The following is a 26106-nucleotide window of genomic DNA, read 5'->3' as shown; positions in this document are numbered from 1 at the left end:
GGCTGTTAATTACAAAGCCATAACTAACAATTAAAGATCTCTGTTGGATTTTTTTTCCTCTAGAACATACCCTCCCCCATTCTTTCAATTAAAAACCTAATTATCTGTGTCAATTCCTTTCTGATGGACATTTCTTCCATTTATGCAGAACTCTTCTTAAGTCAATATAGCTTCCTCCAAGCAGTCAATCACCCCCTCCCCAAACCTGCCCCAGGCCTTGGGGAGGCAGACAGAGAGAAGGGCCCCCAAACCCCTGCTCCTGGTCTAGGCACTGACCTGGAACCATGCAGGAGGCAGACCCAGACCCCCTGCTCTGGGGATCCCAGGAGTTCACCCCCAGCCCAAGCTGCCCTTGTCCCAGAAGAGCAGGCAGCAGGTTCAGCCTAGCAGCCAGGCACCAGGTCATCCGCGCTGGGGAAGCAGCTCTTCCCCTCCTCTATCCTCCGGGCAGCAGACTCAGCCAGGATCTCAAACCCGTGAGGGATGTGATTTGCTCAGAGTCACACAGCACAGTAATGGCACATACAGGGCTGGGATGCACATGCATGGACTCCACGCACCCTGCCACGAGCCTCTGCTCCCTAGCTAGTGCAGATGCCCCAGGGTCCAGACCTCATCCTCCTGGGATGCAGACCGCTGACGTCTCCTTCCCAGACTCCTACACCCCTGCCCCCACCAAGGCCGCGCTGTCTCCTGCAGCTGCTTCTGGCCCTGAGGACGTGGCCCTCTACGTGGGCCTCATCGCCGTGGCCGTCTGCCTGGTCCTGCTGCTGCTTGTCCTCATCCTCGTTTACTGCCGGAAGAAGGAGGGGCTGGACTCGGACGTGGCTGACTCATCCATTCTCACCTCAGGCTTCCAGCCCGTCAGCATCAAGCCCAGCAAAGCAGGTGAGGGGCCCCCTGCCCCCAGCACTCCTGCCCCAGCTCCCACGCCAAGGGCTGCTGGGGCAGGGATGTCCTCAGTGCCACTGCCTGAGTCTGTCTTTATCCTGCAGACAACCCCCATCTGCTCACCATCCAGCCGGACCTCAGCACCACCACCACCACCTACCAGGGCAGTCTCTGTCCCCGGCAGGACGGGCCCAGCCCCAAGTTCCAGCTCACCAATGGGCACCTGCTCAGCCCCCTGGGTGGTGGCCGCCACACACTGCACCACAGCTCCCCAACCTCTGAGGCCGAGGAGTTTGTCTCCCGCCTCTCCACCCAGAACTACTTCCGCTCCCTGCCCCGAGGCACCAGCAACATGACCTATGGGACCTTCAACTTCCTCGGGGGCCGGCTGATGATCCCTAACACAGGTAGGAAGGACCCCAGGGGGCTCTGAGGGCTCCACTTCCCTCCTTCATCTCCACTTCCCTCCTAGAGGAGGACGGGACAGCTGGATGTTCCTCTCGTGCCCCTCAGTGTCCCGCGACAGATCAGCAAGGAAAGGGGGTGGAGTTCTGGGGAGAACTCAGTCTTGGCTGGCACCGAGGCCATGGCCAGAGCTGTCTTCCTCCTGTTGGCTGTGGGTGCAAAATAACTGTCGGTTCATACACACAGCAAACCAGCCTACTTGTGCCGGTCTCCAGGTGGGGCCCTGGGCCCAGAGGTAGGGCAAGCCCCGGCCCCAAGGAGCTTGCAACTGAGCAGGGAGACAACCAGGGGCAAACAGATCAGCACAGGCCTGGGCAGAGGGCATCCTGGAGTCCCCACTGCATCCTGGCTTCCACCCACTCCAGCACAGAAGCCCTCTGACGAACTCTTTCCATGGCTGCCTTGCAAGAAGTGACTGCAGCCTGTGGCATGGCCGGCCACTCCCACCTGAAATTCTCAAGTCCCTGAGCTTAGATGACCCCGTGTGCTCCTGGTTTGCTTGTCCGTCTCCAGCTGCGTGTTCCATACATGTAGGTGTGCCTCCGAACTCCCTCCCAGCGCCCTTCTCCCCGAGTGGCCTCGCCCACTCCATGGCTTTAATCGCTGTGTCTGTGCAGATAACTCCCACTCCCACATCCTCAGCCTGCAGTTCTCCCAGGCGACAGAACTGTACACCCAGCTGCCTCCTGGCCAGCTCCATCTGGATGTCTCACAGCACCTCAGACTCCTGGTGCCTAAAACAGAACCGTCTCCCACCCTCCCCCAGAACCTCCCCGTTCCTGGCTTTCCCCAGTTCACGGATCATCTAGTTGCTCAAGCCAGAAACTTGGCGTCACCTTGACCTCCTGCTCTTCCGCCCTTGCCCCGCACCAGCTTCAGTCCCATGCCAGTCTCTCCTCAATAGCTCCTGCTGCCTCCTGCTCTCATCCTCCCTTGCTGCCTCTCCTGACACAGGCCACCAAACCCCTTACCTGGTTCCTCGCTCTAAACCTTCACCAATGAAGCCAGAGTTGATCGTGACCCTCTCATGCTCGAACCCCTTCTGGGCTCCCCTCTGCCCCCTGCAAAGCCCACCTGACACCGCAGAGAAGACCTGTCCCCTGCGGGCCAGCTGCTTCAGCCCCTTCCCTCACACACATCCTCCTGCACACGGCAGCGACCATGGACTCAGCATCCCAGACACACGGCGCTGCCCTTCGCATGCACTGACCCCCTGCCCCTCCCACCGGCTCAGCTGGGACTTCTGTTTTGGGTCCCGGCCTGACAGCTCTTGCCATCTGTGCCTCACGTCCACACGGATGATAACGAACCCCTCATGGGGCTGTTGGGATGACGAGGTGAGACGGCATCTGTCAGCTCTTACAGAGACGCAGGTGGACAGTGCAGCCCCGCAGCCCTCGCCCTTTGCTGCCCAGGCAGCGTGGGCGACTGCCACTTCTCCCACATCCTGTGCTGTGGTTGACTTGTCCTTCTCCCTGCTGGGCTAAGAGCTTCATGAGTGGGGTCTGTCATTTTCCTTCGCTGTCCTGAGTACCCAGCATTACGATCTGATGAATGAAGATGCAAGTGTGTGTAGCTTCCCCACGGAGAGCATTCCTGCGAGGATGTGTGGCATTGTCACCAACACTACAGCTAGGACCGCGGGGCAGTTCGGGCCAGTGAAGGGAGCAGTGGCTATCACTCTGCACTCTCTGGTGAAACCGTGATACCCAGCCCAGCCCTGCTCTGCACTGCCCACTGGGGAGTGTGCTTTTGCTTTTGGATTCGGTGGGGTAAAGTCATGGAATTCCTCTCCCTCCACCTGTCCTGAGCTGGGAGCCCCTCCTCATGTGAGGGCTTCCTGTCTGGGGGAGTCCCTGCTCACCACTTCTAGAGGGACTCCCTGGCCCGTCTTTCCCGGATCCTGTCCCACCACCTCCCTGCTGAACCACTCCCCTCTCGGCACACACTGATCCTGCTCCTCCAAGATGCTGGAGCAGAGGCGAGTCAGCCGACGGGAGGGCATCCAGCCCAGGAGATAGGTTGCTCAAGACCCGCCCCACCTGCAGGGACCATGGTGTGGCAAAGAGTAGCAGGGGCAATGGAGATGGGGGGCTAAAGCAGGACAGGAGGGCAGTGGGGGCTCAGGCAGTGGTTCCAGAACCATCAAGTATGTAGCACTGGCTGGGCTAGAGAGGCAGTGGGGGCCAGAGGCAAAGGGCCTTCAATGCCAGGCCAGGGAGCTGGACTTCATCCCGGAGGCAGGGAAGGTTTTAAGCAAGGAATACCCTGGTCCTGCCCAGTGCCTTTCAGGGAACAAGGGAGGTCGGTACAGCATGCCTTCTGTCCCCAGGTATCCTGCGCCTGAGCTAGCGCGGCATGCTTTCCCCACCGGGGTTCCCTCAGTTGCTCATGGGGTGCCCCTGAGTCAGCTTCATGCCTGTGGGGGTGGTTGGCCAGCATGGCAGTCTTTGAGGCCCCTCGCTCCCCAGGCCGGGCTGGCACCAGTCGGTCCTCACAGGGAGGCTCCTGGAGGGGCTATCTGGTGGGGTGTTGGATGCTTTGGCAGTGGGTAAGCCCTGGCCCTCTTCCTGCTGTTCCAGGAATCAGCCTCCTCATCCCCCCAGATGCCATACCCCGAGGGAAGATCTACGAGATCTACCTCACGCTGCACAAGCCGGAAGACGTGAGGTGTGACTGCGGGCCCTGTTGCCCGGGGTGGGAGGGACCCACCTGCTGCCTTTGGTCCCCAGGAAGCCCCCTGCCCACCCACTGTTGTGCCTGGCCTGAGGCGGCAGGGGGAGAGCTGCGCCTAAGCCCCATCTGGTTCTGCAGCCCAAGCCCCTGGTCCCTGGGACGCTGCTGCCCTGCCCTTGGCCTGGCCCTCAGGACCCAGGATGGGCCACTGACACCTTTCCCTCCCACCCATATTCCCCCACTTGAGGTTGCCCCTAGCTGGCTGTCAGACCCTGCTGAGTCCCATCGTTAGCTGCGGACCCCCCGGCGTCCTGCTCACCCGGCCAGTCATCCTGGCTATGGACCACTGTGGGGAGCCCAGCCCCGACAGCTGGAGCCTGCGCCTCAAAAAGCAGTCGTGCGAGGGCAGCTGGGAGGTGAGCAGGGAACCAACCCGGGCTCCGGAAGGGAATGTGGGCTAACTGCACGCTCAGCCCAGCCCTCCACCCCTGGTTGGCCCTGAGCCACACCCCCACCCCTTCCCAGTCTCCGGCCACTTCTTGAAGCCACAGCTGGCCCCAGGGCTCTGAGGCTGGGCAGAACTGACCCACTGACCCCTGCCCGCAGGATGTGCTGCACCTGGGCGAGGAGGCGCCCTCCCACCTCTACTACTGCCAGCTGGAGGCCAGTGCCTGCTATGTCTTCACTGAGCAGCTGGGCCGCTTTGCCCTGGTGGGAGAGGCCCTCAGCATGGCTGCCGCCAAGCGCCTCAAACTGCTTCTGTTTGCCCCGGTGGCCTGCACCTCCCTTGAGTACAACATCCGGGTCTACTGCCTGCATGACACCCATGACGCACTCAAGGTATCGCCCGCCCCTCACCCCCGCCCCCTGCCGCTGGGAGGCCCAGCTATGCCTGGCCCTGTGGACTGATTGCCTGGGGCAGTGGGGAGGGGCCTGGGCTGACCACCTGGGGCCCTGCAGGAGGTGGTGCAGCTGGAGAAGCAGCTGGGGGGACAGCTGATCCAGGAGCCTCGGGTCCTGCACTTCAAGGACAGTTACCATAACCTGCGCCTGTCCATCCACGACGTGCCCAGCTCCCTGTGGCAGAGCAAGCTCCTCGTCAGCTACCAGGTGAGGGCCAGGGCCATGGCCAGTGCACAGAGGGCCTGGAGCTTGGGCTCACCTGACACCTCCTCTCTGCACCCCCATCAGGAGATCCCCTTTTATCACATCTGGAACGGCACGCAGCAGTACCTGCACTGCACCTTCACCCTGGAGCGCGTCAGCCCCAGCACTAGCGACCTGGCCTGCAAGCTGTGGGTGTGGCAGGTGGAGGGCGATGGGCAGAGCTTCAACATCAACTTCAACATCACCAAGGTGGACGGCAGGGGCTGCAGCACCGCCGTGACGTGCTCCCACTACCAACTCCCCACCAGCCCCCAAAACGCTCCTGCCCTGCCTGCCCTGCCACCCACTCTCCCTCCCACCTGTCCCCAGGCCCACCTCCTCCCAGAAAGCCCTTGGTAGCTTCCTCCCAGACTCAGAGAGAGGGAGGCGCAGGTGCAAATGGGACTTGGGGAGGGGAGTGCAGGGGACATGGGAGCAGCAGGAGGGGAGACCCTGGAGGGCTTCCCTGAGGAGGGGCTTTGTACTGGGCCCCAAAGAATGAGCCATTTGGCTGCAGCATTAAGGGGAAGAGCATTTCTGGCAGTGAGAGCAGGGCAGGGAGGACTCAGGCCATGAAAAGAGCTGTGCATGTTGAGTGTCAGCAGAGGCTGGGCGGGGTGACTTGGAGGGGAAAAGGGCGGAGAGGGAGGGAGGCCACAGAGGGCTCCTCTGCTCACTGGCTTTGTGGCTTTGGGCAGGTCACTGCACTTCTGAGCTCCAGTAAGCAGGGCCTTGGCACATGGGAGGCGCCCAGGATGTAGCAGTGCTCATGCTGCCCCCATGCTCTGGGGAGTCTGGGAGCTCCCCCAGCAGGAGGTGGCAGTGGGCCCAGGCTTGGGGAAAGTTCTAACAGGCACCTCTGTCCCTCCCACCTCCAGGACACAAGGTTTGCTGAGTTGCTGGCTCTGGAGAGTGAAGGGGGGGTCCCAGCCCTGGTGGGCCCCAGTGCCTTCAAGATCCCCTTCCTCATTCGGCAGAAGATCATTTCCAGCCTGGACCCACCCTGTAACCGGGGTGCCGACTGGCGGACTCTGGCCCAGAAACTCCACCTGGACAGGTGGGTGGGAGAGGGGCAGAGAGGGCCTGCGCAGGCCACCGACAGTCCTGCCTAGGTGGGGGGTGGCGTGGACAGGAGGCCCTGTGGGGCCTGTGCCGTATCTACTAGTGGCCAGGGCATTCATTGTGTTTGGCTTGGGGGAGGCCCTACTCTGGGGTGGGCCAGGGGGGCAGGAGGTGTCGGCTGGGGCCAGGCCAGGCTGCTGACGGCCCCCTCCCCTCCACAGCCATCTCAGCTTCTTTGCCTCCAAGCCCAGCCCCACAGCCATGATCCTCAACCTGTGGGAGGCGCGGCACTTCCCCAACGGCAACCTCAGCCAGCTGGCTGCAGCAGTAGCCGGACTGGGCCAGCCAGACGCTGGCCTCTTCACAGTGTCGGAGGCCGAGTGCTGAGGCCGGCCAGGCCCAACGCCTACACTCTCACCAGCTTTGGCACCCACCAAGGACAGGCAGAAGCCGGATGGGGCCCTTCCCCACCCCGGGGAGAGCTGCTCGGACAGGCCCCCTCCCGGCCAAAGTTGTCCCTTAATGCTGGTCCTTCAGACCCTGCCCGAACTCCCACCTCTCCATGGCCTGCCTAGCCAGGCTGGCACTGCCACCTGCTCACACTCAGCCCCAGGGCCCAGGATGGACAGTGCCTGGAGCCTGAGCCAGGCCCAGCCCATCTGTGTGTGTGTATGTGCGTGTGATGCTACCTCTCCTCCCGTCCCTCTCCAGGGGCCCCGCATACACACGGCCATGCACGCACACACTGGGCCTGGGCCAGGACCCCGGAGCTCCTGCCTGAGCTGGACCTTATGCAAACATTTCTGTGCCTGCTGGGTAGGGGCACGTCTGAGGGGCCCTGCTCCAAGCCTGCAGGACCGAGGGCCACAGCCGGACAGGGGTTAGCCCCTGGATTCAGGCACATGACCACCACACGAGTACATGCCATGCGTGCCTCGTGTGCTCATCTCACACACACCACCCCCGGGTCATGCAGACACCCCCCACCACACACATCTCATGCTGTACACCTGAGGCTGCTCACGTCTCACGCCCAGTGTCGGTGCACATTTGCCTCTCACGTGCTGCCCTCTCTCCACCCACCCAGGGTCACCCCACGGCTCCTCCCTGCCCCTGCCCCTCCCCCAGCCTCGAGGTGCCCTGCCCGGCGGGGCCTGTGAATATGCAATGGGAGTCCCGGGCTGTACAGTGGCGAGTGTGTGTGGCGTGGTGTGCCCGTCCCCAGGGCTGGCTGGTGCCCCACGCGGGGCCTGTCATGTGAAGCTCGTGTCCTGACTTTGTCTTAAGTGCATTCATGCACTTACACTTGGCCTTATGTACACAGCCTTGCCCGGCCGCCGGGGCGCATAGGGATTTTATTGGACGTGAATGTAAATAAATTATATATATATATTGCTAACCTGAGTGCTACTTCTCTCGGGGAAAGCCAGGGAGCAAGGCCAAATGGCCTTAGAGGGGTCACACATGGGATGTCCCGGGAATCCCGGGTGGCTGGGCCTGGCTGGGAAACAGGCAGACCCCGACCCAGGTCCAGCAAGGCTGCGGTGGAGACCTCCTCAGCCTGGAGATTTCCTCAGACACGAGTCAGCTGTGCAAGACGGCAGGCAACAGCGGTGACCAGGGCTGCACCTTTGCCAGACCCATCCTCTGACTGCAGGAACGTGACCACACAGCGAGGGGCCAGCTCCCGCACCGTGGCTGCCACCAGGCTGGAGAAGCTGTGAGGGGAGGACTGAGGTGAGCCCAGGCCACCACCCTGCCTAGCCACACCTCCCTCCCCAGCCCACACACCCAGACTCACTGCGGGTGCAGCTTGTAGAGCGTTCCATCCACCCCCACAGACACTGCCAGCTCTTCCAGGCCCCGGTTCTCCCGGATCTTCTCCACCACAGCAGCTACACCCGCCCCGCAGAGCTGGGCAGCCCGCTGGGACACGGCCTGGCACACCTCTAGCACCATCAGGGCATCATCTGAGGTCAGGGGCAGCCCCAGATCCTCTAGGATGGCTCGGACCTGCCGCAGGGCCAGGCTGTCGCTGGGGGCCAGGAAGGAAGAGAGCACAGAGAGGCAGGTCATGACTTCTCCCACTTCATCCTCCAGAGCAGACCTCGCCACCACCCATGGCCAGCAATCCCCACTGTGGACAGAAAGGCTCCCTGCAGTGGGGGAGGCAATGTAGGCCTCAGGCACCTTTCAATCTCAGAGAGGAACTTGGTCTTGAAGATGTCCCTGGTCTGAAGGCACTGGGTCTGCTGGCCCCGGAAGAGAACGCCAAGGCTGGTTAAATGTAAAAGGATGTGACGGACGATCTCCCCCAGGTACATGCCGCTGATCATCTTTTCAAACCTGCATGAACATGTGTGTGCACACAGGGCAGAAGGCCCCCCACCACCGTCCCCAGCATGGCCAGGTCATGGCCAGCCACCACTGCCTGGGCCCAGCCCACACCTCTGCTTGCCGGGGTTGATGGACGCCTGGTCCACACTTGCATCAAAGCAGGTGCTGAGCATGGCCAGAGAGCCATCGTCCCCAAAGGCACCCCACTCCATGTTGATGCACATGCGGCCTGAGTCCCCAGGCACGCCCGCCACATTCCTGAGCTCCTCCATGTAGCAGGCATTGGTGCCGGTTCCTGCAGAGAGGCCAGACAACGTGGAAGCCACTTATTGATGCGGACAAGGACCCTCCGAGCGCTTCCCATACCGAGATGGCAACATTCGGGCTCATTCTCTCTACCTCTCCATCTCCTCATGCTCACAGCCTGTCCCTAGTCCTGGTCCTCCTTCCTTCCAGACATCCCTCGTGCAGACCCTGCCAGCTCCAAGCCCTGGGGACCTTCACTGTCTTTCTCACCAACATCACCATCAGTGCATCCACCATGCCACCCCCAAGTGCTCCTACAATGCCCAGCTGTCCTGTCATTCCCTTGGGAGACGTGACATCCCCCGCCCTCACCCCCAGCTCTCTGCGGTTGAGAGGCCGAAGCTCCCTGGACTGGCCTGCCAGGCCCTTATTCCAACTAAGAGGTGCTGGACCAGGAGCAGGGGACACAGAGAAATCAGAGATGAGGAGCCCCACAGTCTGGCCAGAGGTCAGGCAACGAATAGCCAGCTCTGACGGAGCCTCTGTGTCCCTGTGGAAGCACCAAGGAGAGCATCATAGGAGCCCAGACCACGGGGCAAGTCTCTGCCAACAGGGTCAGGAAAGCAACAGAGAGGAAGTGACTGAACCCAAGAAGCGCAGAAAGGAAAAGGCATTCCAGGCAGAGGGCCTGGATGAGGCCTGGATGAGGGCGTCTCCCTCCTCTCCCTGACACAGCTTCAGCTGCAGGCAGGTGGGCTCCTTGCTGGCCCCACCTGGAGTTCCTCTGTCCAGCTGTTTATGCCCACAGCAACCTGGGCATGCCTCTCCTAAGTGCCTAACTGTGCCAGGTCCTGGGTTCGAAAACCTCCCCCTCAAGAGAGGCCGCCACATGCCTCGTGTTGAGAGACCAATGCCCCGTGGGATCCCTTTTCCCCAACAGAACCAAATCCTTTCTTTCAAGGCTTTCAAGTTCCACTCATCCTGGGACCCATTCTCTCCTGATCTTGGCCTCACTGCTGCCCACGTGTAGAATCGAGTCACTCTCTGACCACCGCGTGTTGTTCTGGGCTTAACCCTTGCTGAGTGGTCAGCTCTGAGAAGGCAGAAATTGCCTCTTGTTTTATGTGTCTTCCTGTTCCTCTGTCCAGTCAGTCCCCTGTGGACACAGGGCAGGTGCTCAATAAGGATAGAATCTTGGACTGTCTGAAGGACCTTCACTGCTCATTGCTTCCCTGCCCCCGCCCAGCTCCAAACACCAGGTGTGTGCCATGAGCCAGAGACCATGCTATATTTTGTCCCCTCCTATTTCATCCTCATGATGCCTTGAGACAGGCATTGTTATTCTTATCTCTGTCTTAGAGATGAGGAAACTGAGGCTCTGGTGACTTGCCCAAGGTCACACAAGTGGAAACACAAAGCTAGTATTTCCACCCAAATCTGTACAACTCCAAAGCTCAGATTCATTTATCAGATGGCAAACTGAAGTTCAGAGAGCTTAAATGACCATGAGTCAGTCACTGAGCTGGACTACACACCCAAGTTCCAGACTGCCAGCCCGAGATTGTTCCAGAGCCCCACTAGGTCAGACCAGAGCAATCCTACATCCCCAACGCCAAGGAAACATCCAACCGGAGGAATCCACAGAAGGCAGCAAATTGCCAAGCAGTAGGGGCATGAAAGGGCAGGGCCCTCCTCACCGACAATGAGGCCTATCTCGCAACGGGGGTCCTCATAGCCACAGGACATCATGGTCCCCACCGTGTCATTGACAATGGCAACCACATTCAGCTCCACTGCCTGCACACAAAAGGATGCTGCTAGTTGCTGGGCAACGCGGTCGTCACAGCAACCAGCACCGGACCCAGAGGTCTCTACCGCAGAGGGCTCCCTGCTCAGAAACTAGGAGACTGTTTGCTCCCCTCAAGGGCTGCCACAGCCCCAAAGCACCCCTAGAACAGGCTCCTACCTGTCTGCGCGTGATGGCTTCCCGCAACAGATTCACGACATCTTGGCCCTCGCAGTCTGATGCATTAAAACCCTTGGTCCAGTTCAGGAGGATGCCCTGGGGTGAGACCAAGAGGAAGTGGCAGGAAGCTGGAGGCCCCTTCAGGCTCACTCTGCCTCCACAAAGCCTGCATCCATCACAAGCCTAAGATTTCCACCCTCCCCAAGCACAATTCCTTGCCTACTTTGGTGTATGGTTGAAGGCCTTGCCCTCTGCCCGCTCCCTACTCCCCAGGAGGCTTTCGGTGTTCAAAAACCTATTAATAACCATCTAACCTACATTTTCCATTATTAGTTCCAGACGGTCAGAGGGTGTGGCCATTTTAAGACGTTTTGCCCAGAAGGAATGGCCCTTTGTAATTGGGTTAGGAATGAACAGAGCTGGTAAAGTGAGTGCTGTGTGTGAAACGGGAGGACAGAGAAGGCTCAGAGGCCCAGATGACAGCAGATCCCACCCTTTCAGAAAGAACTCCAAGTTACTCGAGAGGAAGGAATTCTCAGCTTCAAGGATAGAGCTGTGTCAATGGGCGAGTCACTCGAGTGTTCCAAATACAAGGGGAGGAGGAATGGAAAAGCCAGAACCCAGGCGCCTGGGCAGGATGAAGGCAGCGTTCCTGGACTGTGAGAAAAGGGACTTAGAACTTAGTGACACAGGGCTGCACGGTACCTGGAAAGGAGGGCTGTTTTCTGAGTGTGCGTCCTGTGAGGGAGGGGGCAGGGGGAGCAGGAATGAGTCTACAGCTGTTGGGAGAAAATGACTGCTTTGCTCAGAGGAGGAGCACGGAGGGTAGGTCAGGACATCCTTGGGGCAGAAGATTTTAGAAATAGTAACCAACATTTTCCTCCAATAATATGTCCTTTTATTCCTTTTTTAAAATTGTTATAGGTTCATTGTCTCAAAAACAGAAAGCAGAGAATGTGATAGAATGAGAGAAAGAATGTTTGAGAGAAAGAACCCGTTTGAAAGAGACCAGATGATGAGTAATAGGCCCTGTGTGGGCTGCTATCCCTAGAATGGGGAAGGGTAGGCAAAGGGGACGTCAGACCCAGGTTGCTGATGGCTTCCTGAGACAAGTGTCCTATGCCCTCCCCGCTGGGCTGAACTCCTGTTCAGAAGGGATCTGAGAAATCTGAGAACAGAAGAGGCCTCTGCCCTCCTTCCCCAGGTAATGCCCAGGAAGGTGTCAAGACTCAAGAAAGTGGCAGAGGGAGGTGCCCAGAGAGCAGGGCCCAGGGCACCTCCCTGTGTCCCCACATCCCTGCAAATTCTGCACATCAAAGGCTGCTGCAGAGCCAAGGGGGCTCCTGGGGAAGGCAGTCCCCGCACTGGTTAAGTCTTCACCCCTGAGAAGAATGTGGGCCCAACATTTGTTTTTATTTTAGACCGAGTCTTGCTCTGTCACCCAGGCTGGAGTGCAATGGCACAATCTCGGCTCACTGCAACCTCTGCCACCTGGGTTCAAGTGATTCTCCCGCCCCAGCCTCTCAAGTAGCTGGAATTACAGGCGCACGCTGCCACACCCAGCTAATTTTTGTATTTTTAGTAGAGATGGGGTTTCAGCATCTTGGCCAAGCTGGTCTTGAACTCCTGACCTCGTGATCCACGCGTCTCAGCCTCCCAAAGTGCTAGGATTACAGACCTGAGCCACTGCGCCCGGCCTTGAGCACAGAAATTAAGTTCAGTTACAGAAAATTAATAAGACTATATTTCTTGCCCGCCACCCCCACCCCCGATTTGCACGTGGAGCCTCACCTGCTTCTCATATCTTACAAGGCATAATCAAAAGGACTGAGCAGGCTTAGCCTGGAGCAGAGCAGCCAAGCAGCAAGACTGGCCCACTGCACCATCCAGAGGATCACCGTGTAAAAGAAAGCAGAGTACAGAGTTGCATAGCAGGTGCAGCGCGGTGGCTCACGCCTGTAATCCCAACACTTTGGGAGGCTGAGGTGAGCAGATCACCTGAGGTCAAGATTTCTAGATCAGCCTGGCTGACATGGTGAAACCCCGTCTCTACTAAAAATTAGCCAGGCATGTTGGCATGTGCCTGTAGTCCCAGCTACTTGGGAGGCTGAGGCAGGAGGATCGCTTGAACACAGGAGGTGGAAGCTGCAGTGAGTGAGCCAAGATCATGCCATTGCACTCCAACCTGGGCGACAGAGTGATTTCTTGCATATCAGAGAGAGGTCAGAGCAGGAGTAGGGGATGAAAATCACATGGAGGCTTGTTGGAGTAGGTGAGATGAAGCTTTTCATTGAACACAGGTGTCTAAGAATGCAACTGTTGCCTTCAGGGGCAGTGAGCTCCTTGGTAAGAGGCTTTCAAGCAGAAGTTGGGTATGTTGAGAGGAAGATTCCTGGGAGTTTGGACCAGAGGCCCGGGAGGTATTGTTTCTGTGACAGGCTTCAGGTGTGTACACTGAGAAATCCTTCATCCTTGTGTAAGGACAAGCTAAAGTGTGTGCTGAGTAGGGATGTGTGTCGGCCTATGCCTGGCCCTCTGCCACCCTAGTCATGCACCCACCACTGAGCCAGGCACTGAGAAGGAAACAAACGAAGAAAGGAGGAGGAGAGAGGCCAAAAAAACCCCAAGCAACCTCAAGCCCCTGCTAGAGACAGGAACAAACGCTGGTTCCCGCAGGACCCGGAGGCCCACACACCAGTGCTATAGCTAGAATGGATGATCTGTCCTCTGATCAACCCCAGTCTAGGCCTGACCTGCTCCCAAATGCTTCAGACCCTAACCCTGGGCCTACCCTGTCTGGGGAAACTGAGGCTGTGTGCAAGGCCAGCCCAGCAGTGCTGCCACCACCACCAACCCCAACCCCCACCACCACCCAGCCTTTTCCCCTGCCCCCTGCCCACTCCATGAAGGGTATGTGGGCAGGAGGCCCTTGGGAATCACTTCTCTTGGCCCTCCCTCACCTGGTCCAGGCCAAGCTGCCTACATGGGAAGGAGAAGGTAAAACCCAGTGGGAGGCTCTGCCCACTCAGGCCCTGCTTCTGCTGGAAGTCCACGATGCAGTCCACAATGTGGTCAAAGAGCTGTGGGGCAGGACAGGTCAGGCGTAGGCACTGCTCAGCCCTTTCCCACCTCTGACACCAAGGTTCAGGCTGTGGGTACCTGCTGCCCAGAGCCCTGGGCCACACTCTCAGGAATGGAGTAGATCTGGCTGGTGATCTGCACACCTGTGGTCACACGTACCAGGAGGACACGGAAGTTCGTGCCCCCGAGGTCCAGGGCCAGGAAATCTCCTCGCTCTGTGGGGCAGAGACCCTCAGTGCCAGGACAGGGCTTGTGGCTCCAGCCCCAGCCCACACTGTGACCCCATGTTTTGGTCCCACACTCAGGCCAGGTTATTACCGCTGCCGTCAGGCGTGGCCCGGACGAAAGTGGGCAGCATGCGAAGGGAGGAGGCCTCCCCTCGGAGCCCCTTGACCATGGCCTTCCGCATCTGTGCCTGAACCGCTGCCAGCTGATCATGGTTCAACCGGAACGGGGCCAGGGTCTCTTCCAGCAGGCGCCGGTGGGCAGCCAGACGGGCAGCCACGGCAGTCACCATCGCCACTCCCCGGCCACCACCATCCGCAGAGGGGATGAAGGAGACATCGCATTCCGGGGCCAGGAGCATCACTGTCCCCTGCAGGATGCTGCAGAACCTATAGATACATATAGGTGCGCCCGGTTTGGCCCCGGACCCGCAGACACACACAGGTGCGCCCGGCTTGGCCCTGGACCCCCAGACACATACAGGTGTGCCCAGCTTGGCCCCGGACCCCTCGAGCCTCCTGAAGCCCAAGGTCCCATCACTTGTTTTTTATTTTATTTATTTTTTTAGATACCGAGTCTCACTCTGTCACCCAAGCTAGAGTGCCATGGAGTAATCATGGCTTACTGCAACCTCAAACTCCCAGGCTCAAATGATCCTCCCACCTCAACCTCCCAAAGTGTTGAGATTACAGGCGTGCACCACCATACCCAGCCTCCCCTATCACTTCAATTCTAAATCTGTTCTGTGCACCTACCATAAGCCCCAATGTCCCCATGGCCTCCACCCTTGCACACACAAAGGGAAGACTGTTTCTCTCCTTGAATGTCTTCTGGCCTCCCATAGCTCAGTCTGGCCCTCCCTCTGCCTAAGTGCCCTTCATGTCCACTGGCTTGCAGACGTGATCCCAGAGGACCCTCTGGGTGTGTATCACACACACGTGCTCATGCCACATAATCATGAGGATCGTGTTCCCACAATACCTGGGGTGCCGCTCACACACTCGGCCTCCGGTGGCCACAGCGACCTGGAGTGTTTGTTGCTCCCGGCCGTGCTGGAGGCGGGAGAGAACAGCGGCCAGGGCGGCAGCGCAGAGCTGGGCAGCCCGTGTGCATACGGCCGCACACACGTGCTGCACAAGCTCAACATCTGAAGCTCCAGGGCTCAGGCCCAAGTCCTGCAGGATAGCATGGACACGGGCTGCCCCAGCAGAGGGGCTGTAGGGGAAAGAGAAGTGGTTTGGAGCTCAGCCCAGAAGCTCCCCATCCCACTAAAGCCCCATGGCTACCTTGGGGACAGAGTATCCTCCCCTTACCCCAAGCCAAGAATCCCCCACTAAGCCACTGTCTCCCCCACTCACTCCTCCATCTCAGCCACGTGTTCCAGGAGGATGCTGCCTCGGCTCAGCAGGGCAGGGGAGGTGCCGCCACCAAAGAGGACCCCACGCCGGGCCAAGTGAGCCAGCACCAGCCGCACCAACTCACCCAGATACAGGCCTCCAATCATCTTCTCAAACCTGAAGGTGGGAAGGGTGGCTGGACAAAGCCTTTTCTAAGCCCTCAGTCCACCTTGTCCTACCTCCAAGCGTTCCCAAAGAAGGATTCTTTTCTTTGGGGCTCCCAAATTGGAGACTCCAGAAGCAACGAATGGCCTCCCAGAGGACAGATGGGTGTACGCCTCGACCCCATCGCCCCCTCTGACATAGGTTACATTCCGAAGCCTTGGGGAGAGGAAGAAGAACCCAAAGGAAGGCAGAGAGCACTTTGCTCCGCCACTTCCAGCCCTCAACCCCCAACCTGTCAGGGCAGGGCAGAGTCAGGAATCAGGAGGACCAAGGGATGACAATTCTGGGTTCTAGAACTTTGGGCCCTTCCTTCTTTGAACCTGGCCAGGGCCCCCAGGTTGCTCCCTGGAGACCCTCAGAGTGACAGGGAGGGGCCTAAGGGCCTGAGAACAGGAACAGAAGGGGTTGGGAGCAGAGCATAGATAGGGCCTGGAACCAAAGGTCAGGGCCCCCCACCAGGGCACCTCTGAGCACCAGGATTCAGGGACTCATGGTCCAGGGTGTGGTCGAAGGTGGTCAGCACCGGCCCCAGCGCCCCAACATCACTGAAGGAGCCCCACTCGACGCTGACACAGACGCGGCCCCGGTCTTCATCCAGCACTGCCACATGCCGTGCCTCCTCCATGTAACACGCATTGGTGCCCGTGTCTGGCAGAGACGAACCTGTCAGGACCTGCTCGCCAGGCAGCACAGCCTCCACCCGTCATCACAAATGGTCTTTGGCTCACCTACAACTAGCCCAACCTCACACGGCCTGGCCCCCAGCTCACAGCCCATCATGGTGCCCACTGTGTCGTTGACCACGGCAACCACGTCGATGTTGTAGGCCTGGATGATGGAGAGGGCAGAGGTCAAGGCTGGCCTGAGTGGCCAGAGCAGGGAATCCAAGGGATGGGCAGGGCTGGGGCCCTGGCTTTGGAGGAGACACACAGAGTCCAGGAAACACATGTCTGCATGCCACATACATTTGTGCCACAGACGCTCTGGGCTTCCATTTTATAGGAGCTTTCCCTCCAATCTCACCCTCAGCTCCTCCCTCACCCCCAACTGGGGCCCCCAGGTCACAGTGACGTCCACCCTCAGCATCTCCCAGGACCAGGATGAGTTTCCTGAGACTGAGCACCTCCTTGAACGCTGCGCCTTCCCAGCCTCACTGTCATTCTGCCTGGCTCCCCAAGCCCGTTCCTCCCAGCACTGGCTTCTCGCCACAGAGGGTTAGTCCAGACGAATCAGCCTTTCTCCAGCATCCAGACTCTCGTCTGTGGCCTTCTCTGAGACTAGATCTTCTGCCCCAGTCCCAGCCTGACTTGAAGGAGGCAAACACTTCCTTCAAGTCCCTGATCAAAGAGCCGGTGCTTCCTCCGTAGTACTCCCAGAGTTGTCCACGCACTCCTCCTTGACGTGGACAATCTTTTATTAGAACGTTTCCCCCTCTAGACTGTGAAAACTTTGAGGAGGAGGTCAAAGTCTATTCATGTTTGTTTGTCCCGGGCCCTGAACATTTATTTGACCTTTCTTAGCCTCAGTGTTTTTTAACCTATACAATGTGAATGGTAGCAACATGTACCTGAGGTTAAACTGGATGGAGGACACGAAGAGAAAAGGAAAGCAGCTCTCCCAGAAGCCCAGGCCCAATGCATGTGTGCCAGGCCCAGGCCAGCATGGGCCTCCTATCACCCCTCCACTCACCCCATGCCTCTGAATGGCGTCTCTCAGCAGCTGGACCACATCCTGCCCTTCCACACCACTGCACCTAAAACCTTTGGTCCAGGAAATGAGGGTGCTCTGGAGGTAGAGAAGCTGAGTTACTCCTCTGATGGCCTTCATGGGGCTGCAGCCACCCTCCACCCAGTGTCCCATGTCCACTCCACCTCACCCTGTCCAGGCCCGTCTGGTGACAAGGGAAAGAGAAGCTGAAGCCAAGTTGCAGACCCTGTTTGCTCACAGGCTGCACATCCAGGAACTCAGACAGGCAGTGGGCAGCAAAGTCAAAGAGCTGCAGGAGAGGTGGGGGCCTCAGCCTTACCCATCTGAGCCCCAGCTGCCCAGCCAGGCCCCCAGACCCCAGAGGCTGGGCAGAGAGTGCTTACCTGCTGGCCAGCACCCAGCATCACCTCTTGGGGGATCACAAACTCCTGGCTTCTGGGCTCCACCCTATGCCCCTCAGTGCCAGTTAGAGTCACCCACAAAACACGCAGTGAGGCCCCTGTGGCCCCCAGCTCCAGCACCACGAAGTCTCCTTGCTCTAGAGGGCAAGCAGGTCACAGAAAGGCATGCAGCTGGCATGACCAGAGCCCTCTGCCCACTTCCCAAATTCCTGAGGCCTGCAAAGTCTGGTCAAGGGGCCATAGAGATAGGGGACAGTAATAAGGAACATTTCCCTCCCCTAGCTCAATACCCTCTTCCAGGCCTGGCCACGCATCTCAGTCTATGCTACCCACCAGTGCCATGTGGGGTGGACCCCACGTATGTAGGCAGCATCCGGACCGCAGGGGCAGGGCTGGCCTGTCCCCTCAGCGCCTGCTCCATGGAACCCAAGAGGCTGGCTTGGATCTGCTGTAGCTGTGCCCCTGTCACCTTGAACTGCTGCAGGCACTCCTGCACCTGGGGAGAAACAGGCCAGCATCTGGGAAGGAGCACTGCTGGGCTAGCCAGACTCCCCAACTCCAACCAAGGCAGAGGCCTGCCCTGCCCAGCCCACTTCTCGGCTCTTCATACACCCTGGCTCTCTTGCCAACAGCCTGCACCCAGCTCTGGCATCCTCAGAAGGCTCTGTCCTGGAAAGACAACCCACCTTCTTCCTCCTCCTGCCCCATTATCTCACGACTCCTTCTCAACTCCCTACATCCTCTACCCTACCCCCTTCTTCTTGAATTCAGGCTTTGGCAAGACCTTCTTCCTGTCGTACTGCAAATGATTGCTCTCTGGTTCCCCAGGACCCACAGCAAGAGTCTCTCAGTGAGTTGTTGTTGAACGAACGAGAGAATAAACAAATGCACGAACAAACTTCAAGTGTTTCCCTCTCCTAACCCACTCTCAGACTCTGAAGCCTGAAAAAGCCCAGCACGAGAGCATTTGGAGACCACACTGCAGAGGACGGTCCTTTTTTCCGTCGGTCATCCTTCCCGAAACATTGCTCTAGCCCTCACCACGCACCCAGCTCTGATCTAAGCACTGCACACACATAACCACCCAAGAAGCAACAAATGCTTTAGATTCCAGGGTGGGAGACAGAAATTAAGCATATAAACATACAATTTGGTTCCAGTAGTGATGGTGGCTGTTAAAGGTGGGGTGCAGGATAAGAAATTAGAGAGTGACCAGGGTAGAAAGAGGTATTTTTAGATATGAGTCCAAGAGGGTTTCCCAGAGGAGGTGACCTAAATGAAGGAAGGGAACAAGCCATTTGAAGATCCAGGGAAAGAGTGAGGGGATGGATTCGGGGAACACTGATCTGGGGGTGGATCAGAGTCTGAAGGGGCAGGTGAGAAGGCAAGGAAGGCAGAAGCCGGGACACCCCAGGCTCTCACTCCACCAGAAGCCCAGTAGCTTAAGAGCCCCAGGGACCTCATCCCTGTGAGCAAAACCCTGCCCTAGACAACTCTCTCACCCATCCTTCAAAGAAGCCCTGACAGCCTCCCTGGATTCATTGAAGGGTCACAGCCCAGCAACTCCATCCTCCTCCTCCTCAGGCTCAGACTTTCCAAAGCCCCCACCTCCTGTCACACGGGAGTTCCATTTCAATGACCTATTGCCCCAAACTGGACCCTTATCTGTGAAAATAACAACTCAGGCACCTGGATAATAAGGCCCCTCCAGGGAGGAGAGGCTGGGAGGAGAGGCTGGGAGGAGAGGCTGCCGTTTGAGGGAGATAAGGACAACTCAGTCCCACCTCTTGCTTTAGGAAGAGAATGGGAAACAGATCCCAAAGGAGGCAAATCATCCTAACTGGGGTGCCAGATGTCCATTACACGTTCACCTTACAGCACATGCTTCCAGCAGCCATGCGTGCTAGGGGTGCCCATGCCCACTCTACCTCACCCTGACCAGGCCAGTCTGGTGACAAGGGAAAGAGAAGCTGAAGCAAAGCTACAGGCCCTGTTTGCTCACAGGCTGTGCATCCAGGAGCTCAGGCAGTGGGCAGCAAAGTCAAAGAGCTGCAGGACAGGCGGGGTCTCAGCCTTGCCCCTCTGAGCCCCAGCCACCCAAGCATTAGAAACATGGAAACGGAGGCTCCAAGAGGGCAAGTCATCTGCCTGGCCTAGCAGCTGTGAAGAGGCAGGGGAGAATTTGAACCCACATCTGTCTGACTGCAGAGATGTTTCCACATCAACGCAGAGCTTTATAAAACCTAGAAAGTTCCCTCGAAAAGAACCCAAGGCCGATGAAAGTTGCTGGAAAGAAACCCCAGATGATCTGGCTTGAGAAAACTTACACCTGGGTCCTCGCACTCCCTTTTTCTGGCTCTGTGGTCCTGGGAAAGTCACACTCTCTCTGAGCCTCCGTCACCTCTTCGTGCAAAACTGAGAAAATAATAGTACTTGGAAGTCCCCCAATGCCAGGGACTATGTCTTGCTCAAGGCTACATCTCAGGGCCACGAGGAGCACCAGCTGGAAGCAGGATTTGTTGACTGGATGGTTGTGGTGGCGTGAGAATTAAAGGCTGTAATGTATGTGGAAGTGCCAAGTGCTGTTGGGATGGGAGGGGCGTTTTAGTATTGCTTCATGGAAACAATAGAGTCATGGAGAAGTCAATGGCTTGGGCAAATTGTTTTTCTTCCTTTTCTTCTTGGGCACATTGAGATGTTCAGGAGGAGAGACTAGAAGACAGTAGAACTGCAAGAAAGACAGGAGGACTTCCCTGGCAGATCCTGGCGAGGCACACACAAGCCAAGAGAAGGTATTGGAGCCACCTCCGACACCCCAGGAAGAGCGGGGAGAGATCTCTGCCAGAAGAGCAAGGAGAAAGGCATTAGAGAGCGTGTGAAGTCCAGTGTGGTTTCAACTCTGGCTCTTGTCACCAACTTGCTGTGTTGCTGGCCTGGGCCCATCACCTCACCTCTGAGCAAGTGACCCCTCTATCTAGCGGGAACAGTAGTACCCACTTCTCAGAGATGCCATGAAGACTGAGAAGACAGAAAACCTGAAGTGGAGGAACAGCATCACACGTAGGAGATGCTCAGTGGAGCATGGGTTCCCTGTCCTCAGAGCACAAAGCACACCTGGCCTGGAGAGCCTGACTCCATATCCTCTCTGATGACAAAGAGAAGCCTAGGGGAAGGGGTTGGGAAGGGCCTCTGAGATGGGGCTGGGAACTGACCACACGTGGTTAACTAACCTTTTTCAACCTAAGGTCATAGCAAGGGGAGCAGAGGGTAAGGCCTATGATGCTGAGTTGGGAGTCCAGGACCATGGGAAATTCGGTGTCCCTGTGAAGTCTCCCAAAGCCGAAGGGAATTCTTTCAACCGCAGGTGTATGTGACGGAGCCAGCAGGGCAAATGTGGGCCTGCACAGGAGTGTCAGCAGGGAGGGGCGAGAAGTGAGGGAGGAGATGACAGTAGGCCCTAGAGCCAGTCCTGGCTGAGCAGGCACTGGGACCCAGCCACTGCTCTCACTCCTGAGGCACAGCTGTGGGTTGGGCACAGAAGAACTGTTTGCAGCAGGGTTTGGGGTACTGGTTGGACAAGGGGGAAGTGGGAGCATGAAATGCAGCGAGGGGTAACGCCCCCACAATCTGGGCAACAAGCCTAGTCAAGTGGATGTCACAACATGCCAGAAAACTAAAGAAACTGCAGAGAATGACTCAAGAACCCTTTAGTGGGCACCGCCTCTATGCAAGTCCCATTTATTTATTTATTTATTTATTTATTTATTTTTAGACAGAATCTTGCTCTATCGCCCAGGCTGGAGTGCAGTGGCATAATCCTGGCTTACTGCAAACTCCACCTCCCAGGTTCACACCATTCTCCTGCCTCAGCCTCCCGAGTAGCTGGGACTACAGGCACCCGCCACCACACCCAGCTAATTTTCTGTATTTTTTAGTAGAGATGGGGTTTCACCGTGTTAGCCAGGAGGGTCTCGATCTCCTGACCTTGTGATCTGCCTGCCTCGGCCTCCCAAAATGCTGGGATTACAGGCGTGAGCCACTGAGCCAGGCCTTTTTTTTTTTTTTTTTTTAGATGGAGTTTTGCTCTTGTTGCCCAGGCTGGAGTGCAGTGCCACAATCTCAGCTCACGGCAACCTCCGCCTCCCAAGTTCAAGCGATTCTCCTGCCTCAGCTTCCTGAGTAGCTGGGATTACAGGCATGCACCACTATGCCTAGCTAATTTTGTATTTTTAGTAGAGACAGGGTTTCACCATGTTGACCAGACTGGTCTTGAACTCTTGAACCTCAGGTGATCCACTCGCCTTGGCCTCCCAAAGTGCTGGGATTACAGGCGTGAGCCACTGTGTCCAGCCATAGGCAAGTCCTTTATCTCCATTAGCCTTTGGGGGTGGGGAGTATTAGATTTTATTTTCCTCCATTTTCCTGATGAGGAAACAGAGACTAAGAGATAAGAAATGGCTTACAAAAGAGTTTCCTGCTCAAGGGTGTGGTATGAGACAACTTCTAAATCTTGATCAAGATGACAGAAAAAAGGAGAAACTCACTTCTGAGCAAGCCTCAGGCATGAGTTTGGCACTAAAAACATCTGTGTGCCTGATTATAGTGGCTGCGTTGAGGGAGACATGCAAGAGGAACTGGAGAGGCGGGAAAGGTCTCAAGAACACAGCTTTTGACCAGATAATCCTGGGAAGGTCCACTCTAGACTGTGTCAACCCACTTGGGGCAGGAGTGGCACCTGTGTGGCAAGGTGGCAAAAGTGATATGTTTGGAGTTGAAACACCTCAGCTCAAGCTCCTGTCATGTCTTAAACTCAAGTCATATCACTTCTCTATGTCCCTTTTCATCACCTGTAAGATGATCCTCCCAACCTTGCAGTTGTTTTGGAGCCTGAAAAGAGATCGTTACCAGCTCAGATATGAAAAGCTCAGTGGAAAGGGGCTGCATGGGTGAGAGCCCAGGGCCCCATGGCAGCTTCAGTCATGCAGCTCTTGACGGCCTTGAACAAGCATGAAACAGGAACCCAGTGCTGAACTTACCAGCTCTGAGCTGTCTGAGGGCCCGGGCAAGCCCTCCTCAGGGTAACTCAGGGCTTCTTCCCCCTGCCGCAACCCTGCAGATCCAATGGAGTCCATGAGCTTCCACAGTGGAGGCTGGCCACCTACAGTAGAAAAGGGACAACCTGGGTCAACCATTTACTCTACAGGCCCTAGGAGTCTGTAACCCAGGCCAACTTCCTTCCTTCTGAAGGGGACCAGGAAGGAAGCTGGGAGCAGAATTCAGAACCTCTGACCATCAAAGATCTCGTAGCAGTCAACCAGAAGGCCCTTGTTTTTCACAAGCATGTGAAATGAGAGAGCACTGGAAAGGCTGATTTCAGTCCAAACGCTGTTCATTAATTCTGTCATTCATTGACATTCACCAGTTCCTGATGCCTGCTATGCTGGACATTGCGGTACAGATGAAGCAGACCTAGGCCCTGCCCTCAGGGACCTCAGTCTCATCATCAATCACAGTATGATTATTAGCACAGGCAGTGGGTGAGATGGCCACATATAATAGATGGACATGCTGCTGTGGTTGGGAGGTCAGGGGCATGCTAGAGGCTTGGAACAAAGAAGGGAGCAAAGACCTGCCAGAGAGGCAGGCAGGCTGGACTAGGGACAGCCGTTGTGCCAGGCTAAGGCACGTGAATTTCATCCTGAAGGCAACAGGGGTCATGGACAGGGGTGGATCTGTGCTTCAGAAAGGGGTTCCACTAGTGACGTGACCTTGGGCAAGTCATTTATGACTTCTTTGAATTTCAGCTTCCATCCGTAAAACAGGAGGAAATAGTATCTACCCTCACAAGGTTGTTGTGAGCGCTAAATAGAATAACACCTGGGGAAATGCTTTATGAGATGTAATGTGCGACATAAACCAGGGGGGTTTAACAGTGCAGTGATGCAGAGCAGAAAGAGCCCTGTGCTCAGAGGTGGGGACCCTGCTCTCCACAAGGCAGCTTCACCACATCTCTCAACCTTGAGGCTTTTCATCTGTGAAATGGGACCAACATGTATCAAAGGGCTGTGTGGGGCAAATGAGATCATAGAGCAAAGGAACTTGCTCAGATGTGCATTCAGATTTATGTAGCTGAATCTGAACCGAAACTCTGTGAGTCTCCATTTCCTCTTCTAACATGGAAAGCTAAGTTCTTGGGAGGATTGAAGGAGTGAGTGGTCCTTTGCACACTGTAAAGAACTGTAGAAATGTCATACTTCGCTCATCCGAGCTGGAGGTGGTGTTGCTGTTCCCGTAGTCCCAAGGGAGCCTTCAGTGAGTCAGGGGCTCTTTAGGGGTGGGGAAAAGGGAAACACAGCAGAGGGTCCAATATGGGAAGAGACATCTGTCCACTGAGTCACTTGACCTCTCTTCCTTGCAACAGCAGAACTTCTGAAAATATAGTACCTTCCCACCCCTGCACTCCCCTCCTCGCCTACTCCCATTACACTCACTAATTTGCCCTCTCCACATGGTCACTCGTGACCTCCTAACTGCCCAATCCCAAGCCTTTTCCTCAGCCCTCACCTTTACTGCCCTCTCTCAGGCATGCAAAGCCACTAGTCATTCTCTTTGCTACAGAATTCTCCGTGCCCTTAGCTCTCACAGCCAGACTCTCCTAGGTCTCCTTCCTGAGTCTCTCATAGTCTTCATCAGTAATTTCTCTTCCTTCAGACAATGGGGTTCCCAAGTTTCTGGTCATGCCCTCCCTCCACACTCCCTTTATCTCACCCATCCCCAAGGTTTCATTAATAGCTGTTTCAGGGCTCCCAAATCTACCTTTGGCCTCAGCCAAATCCTAAGTCCCAATGGTCCGTTAGACATCACTATCTGGATGGTGGAGAAGCTCCTCAAATTCAACAAAGCCATACTCATTTTTCCGTCACTTTTCCCCCACAAAGCTCTTCTGTTCTCCACCTTGAGTGGAGACATCGAAGTGTGCTCACTCACACGGCCATTCGGGTTGCCTGTGTGCATCCCTGACCCTCACCTCCTCTATGCAATTGGATCTCAGGCTCTCTAAGAGCTCTCCTGTACATCCCCTCCTCCCCATTCCCACAGCCACTGCACCAGACCATCCTCTGGCCTGATTATTACAACGGCCTCCTAACTGATACCTCTGCTTCTAGTTTCTTCACCTCTTTACCTCACCCAACTTGATCACCTCTGCACTCATGGCTGGCACAGGGTCTGGTATAGGTATGTGCTAATGTGCCTTTCTGAAACTGGAAGCAAGGGGAGTGGGTAGTTTTTTCTTATTTAATAAAGCAACAAATCAGCTTCTGATAAATCTCCCCGAAACCTTACATACCTATGCTGAGTTTCCGAATCTGTCAAATAGGGGTGTGGAATGCTTGTTCTATGCTACAGGTCTATTTCAAGGATAAAATGAGGTAACTGGGGCAATTACCTTTGAAAAGGACCAAGGGTTACACACATGGCCTCCTTTCAAGGCCCAGCTAGTTCATTTATTCATTCACTCACTCATTCATTCCCTCATCCATTCGATATTCATTCAGCATTTTTACATGACAGAATCTGTGACGTAATCCCCAAGTCCCTAATATTTATATGCTAGGTAAAGGTATTCAGCTCTGTCTCTTCCAACTGAGATTCCCTGTAGGCAGGGTCAAGTCTCCTTCACTGCAGTATCCACAGAGCCCAGGGTCTGTTTGACTAAGGGCCCTTTGGCTTCCCTTAGCTGAATGGGCTACATGAAGTGAGTTTTCCTCCTGAAAAGTACCCCAGGGACCTCTGCTGATGTTGGGAGCTGCCATCAAGAACCAGCTGACAGGTTGAGTGTGGTGGCTTGCACCTGTAATCCCGCACTTCGGGAGGCTTAGGCGGGCAGATTGCTTGAGCCCAGGAATTTGAGACTAGCCTGGGCAACACGGCAAAATGTCATCGCTACCAAAAAAAAATAACAAAAATTAGCTGGGTGTAGTGATGTGTGCCTGTAGTCTCAGGTACTCCAGAGGCTGAGGTGGGAGGATCACTTGAGCCCAGGAGATTGAGGCTGCAGTGAGCCGACTGTGCCACTGCACTCCAGTCTGGGTGACAGAGAGAGAAAGAACCCGTCTCAAAAACAAAGCAAGAGAACCAGCTGGCTTAATCTTTCCAGTGTCCACTTCCCCTGGCGTGAGCCAAACAGGAGGGATGAGGACAAGACAGTGCGGAAGGAGCAGGCAGTAATCAGACCGAGGCACTTACCTGGGACACACAGAAGCTGGCCACTCTCCTCAGGTCTGAGCTCTTGTCTGGCAATATGAGGCACCCCAATGACCAAAAGTGACATTCAGGGGTG

The 26106-nt window shown here is 56.5% G+C and overlaps 2 protein-coding genes across 5 annotated transcripts in view; one reads left to right on the top strand and one right to left on the bottom strand.

Moving 5' to 3' along the window:
- Nucleotides 1–7639, top strand: part of UNC5A (unc-5 netrin receptor A) — a 12986-nt gene extending 5347 nt beyond the window's left edge. The window contains 9 exon segments of the mRNA XM_010386398.1: nt 700–888; nt 996–1298; nt 3939–4026; nt 4280–4448; nt 4639–4872; nt 4993–5142; nt 5224–5388; nt 6057–6235; nt 6462–7639. Of these exon segments, the coding sequence (XP_010384700.1) occupies nt 700–888; nt 996–1298; nt 3939–4026; nt 4280–4448; nt 4639–4872; nt 4993–5142; nt 5224–5388; nt 6057–6235; nt 6462–6627 (1643 nt within the window). The 3' untranslated portion in view covers nt 6628–7639.
- On the bottom strand, nt 7610–26106 carry HK3 (hexokinase 3). Of its 4 annotated transcripts, none has more exons than XM_010386396.2 (19): nt 26013–26106; nt 22802–22923; nt 18099–18261; nt 17748–17902; nt 17534–17653; nt 17347–17442; nt 16386–16485; nt 16122–16305; nt 15454–15609; nt 15077–15310; nt 14189–14484; nt 13949–14085; nt 13750–13869; nt 10790–10885; nt 10521–10620; nt 8689–8872; nt 8431–8586; nt 8042–8275; nt 7610–7958 (listed from the first exon to the last, which is right to left on the bottom strand). In XM_010386396.2, the coding sequence occupies exons 1-19, from the start codon at nt 26095–26097 to the stop codon at nt 7814–7816; spliced, it is 2883 nt and encodes a 960-aa protein (XP_010384698.2). In that variant the 5' UTR covers nt 26098–26106; the 3' UTR covers nt 7610–7813. The 4 variants fall into 4 exon arrangements, 3 of the variants coding, with proteins under 3 accessions (XP_010384698.2, XP_030783153.1, XP_010384699.2); XR_750460.2 differs by having other exon boundaries at nt 7612–7958; nt 8431–8489; XM_030927293.1 differs by lacking the exons at nt 22802–22923; nt 26013–26106 and adding an exon at nt 20093–20180 and having other exon boundaries at nt 7612–7958.

The sequence above is a fragment of the Rhinopithecus roxellana genome, chromosome 3 (assembly GCF_007565055.1).
Source record: "Rhinopithecus roxellana isolate Shanxi Qingling chromosome 3, ASM756505v1, whole genome shotgun sequence".
NCBI lineage: Eukaryota > Metazoa > Chordata > Mammalia > Primates > Cercopithecidae > Rhinopithecus > Rhinopithecus roxellana.
This window is presented reverse-complemented; position numbering and strand designations above follow the sequence as displayed.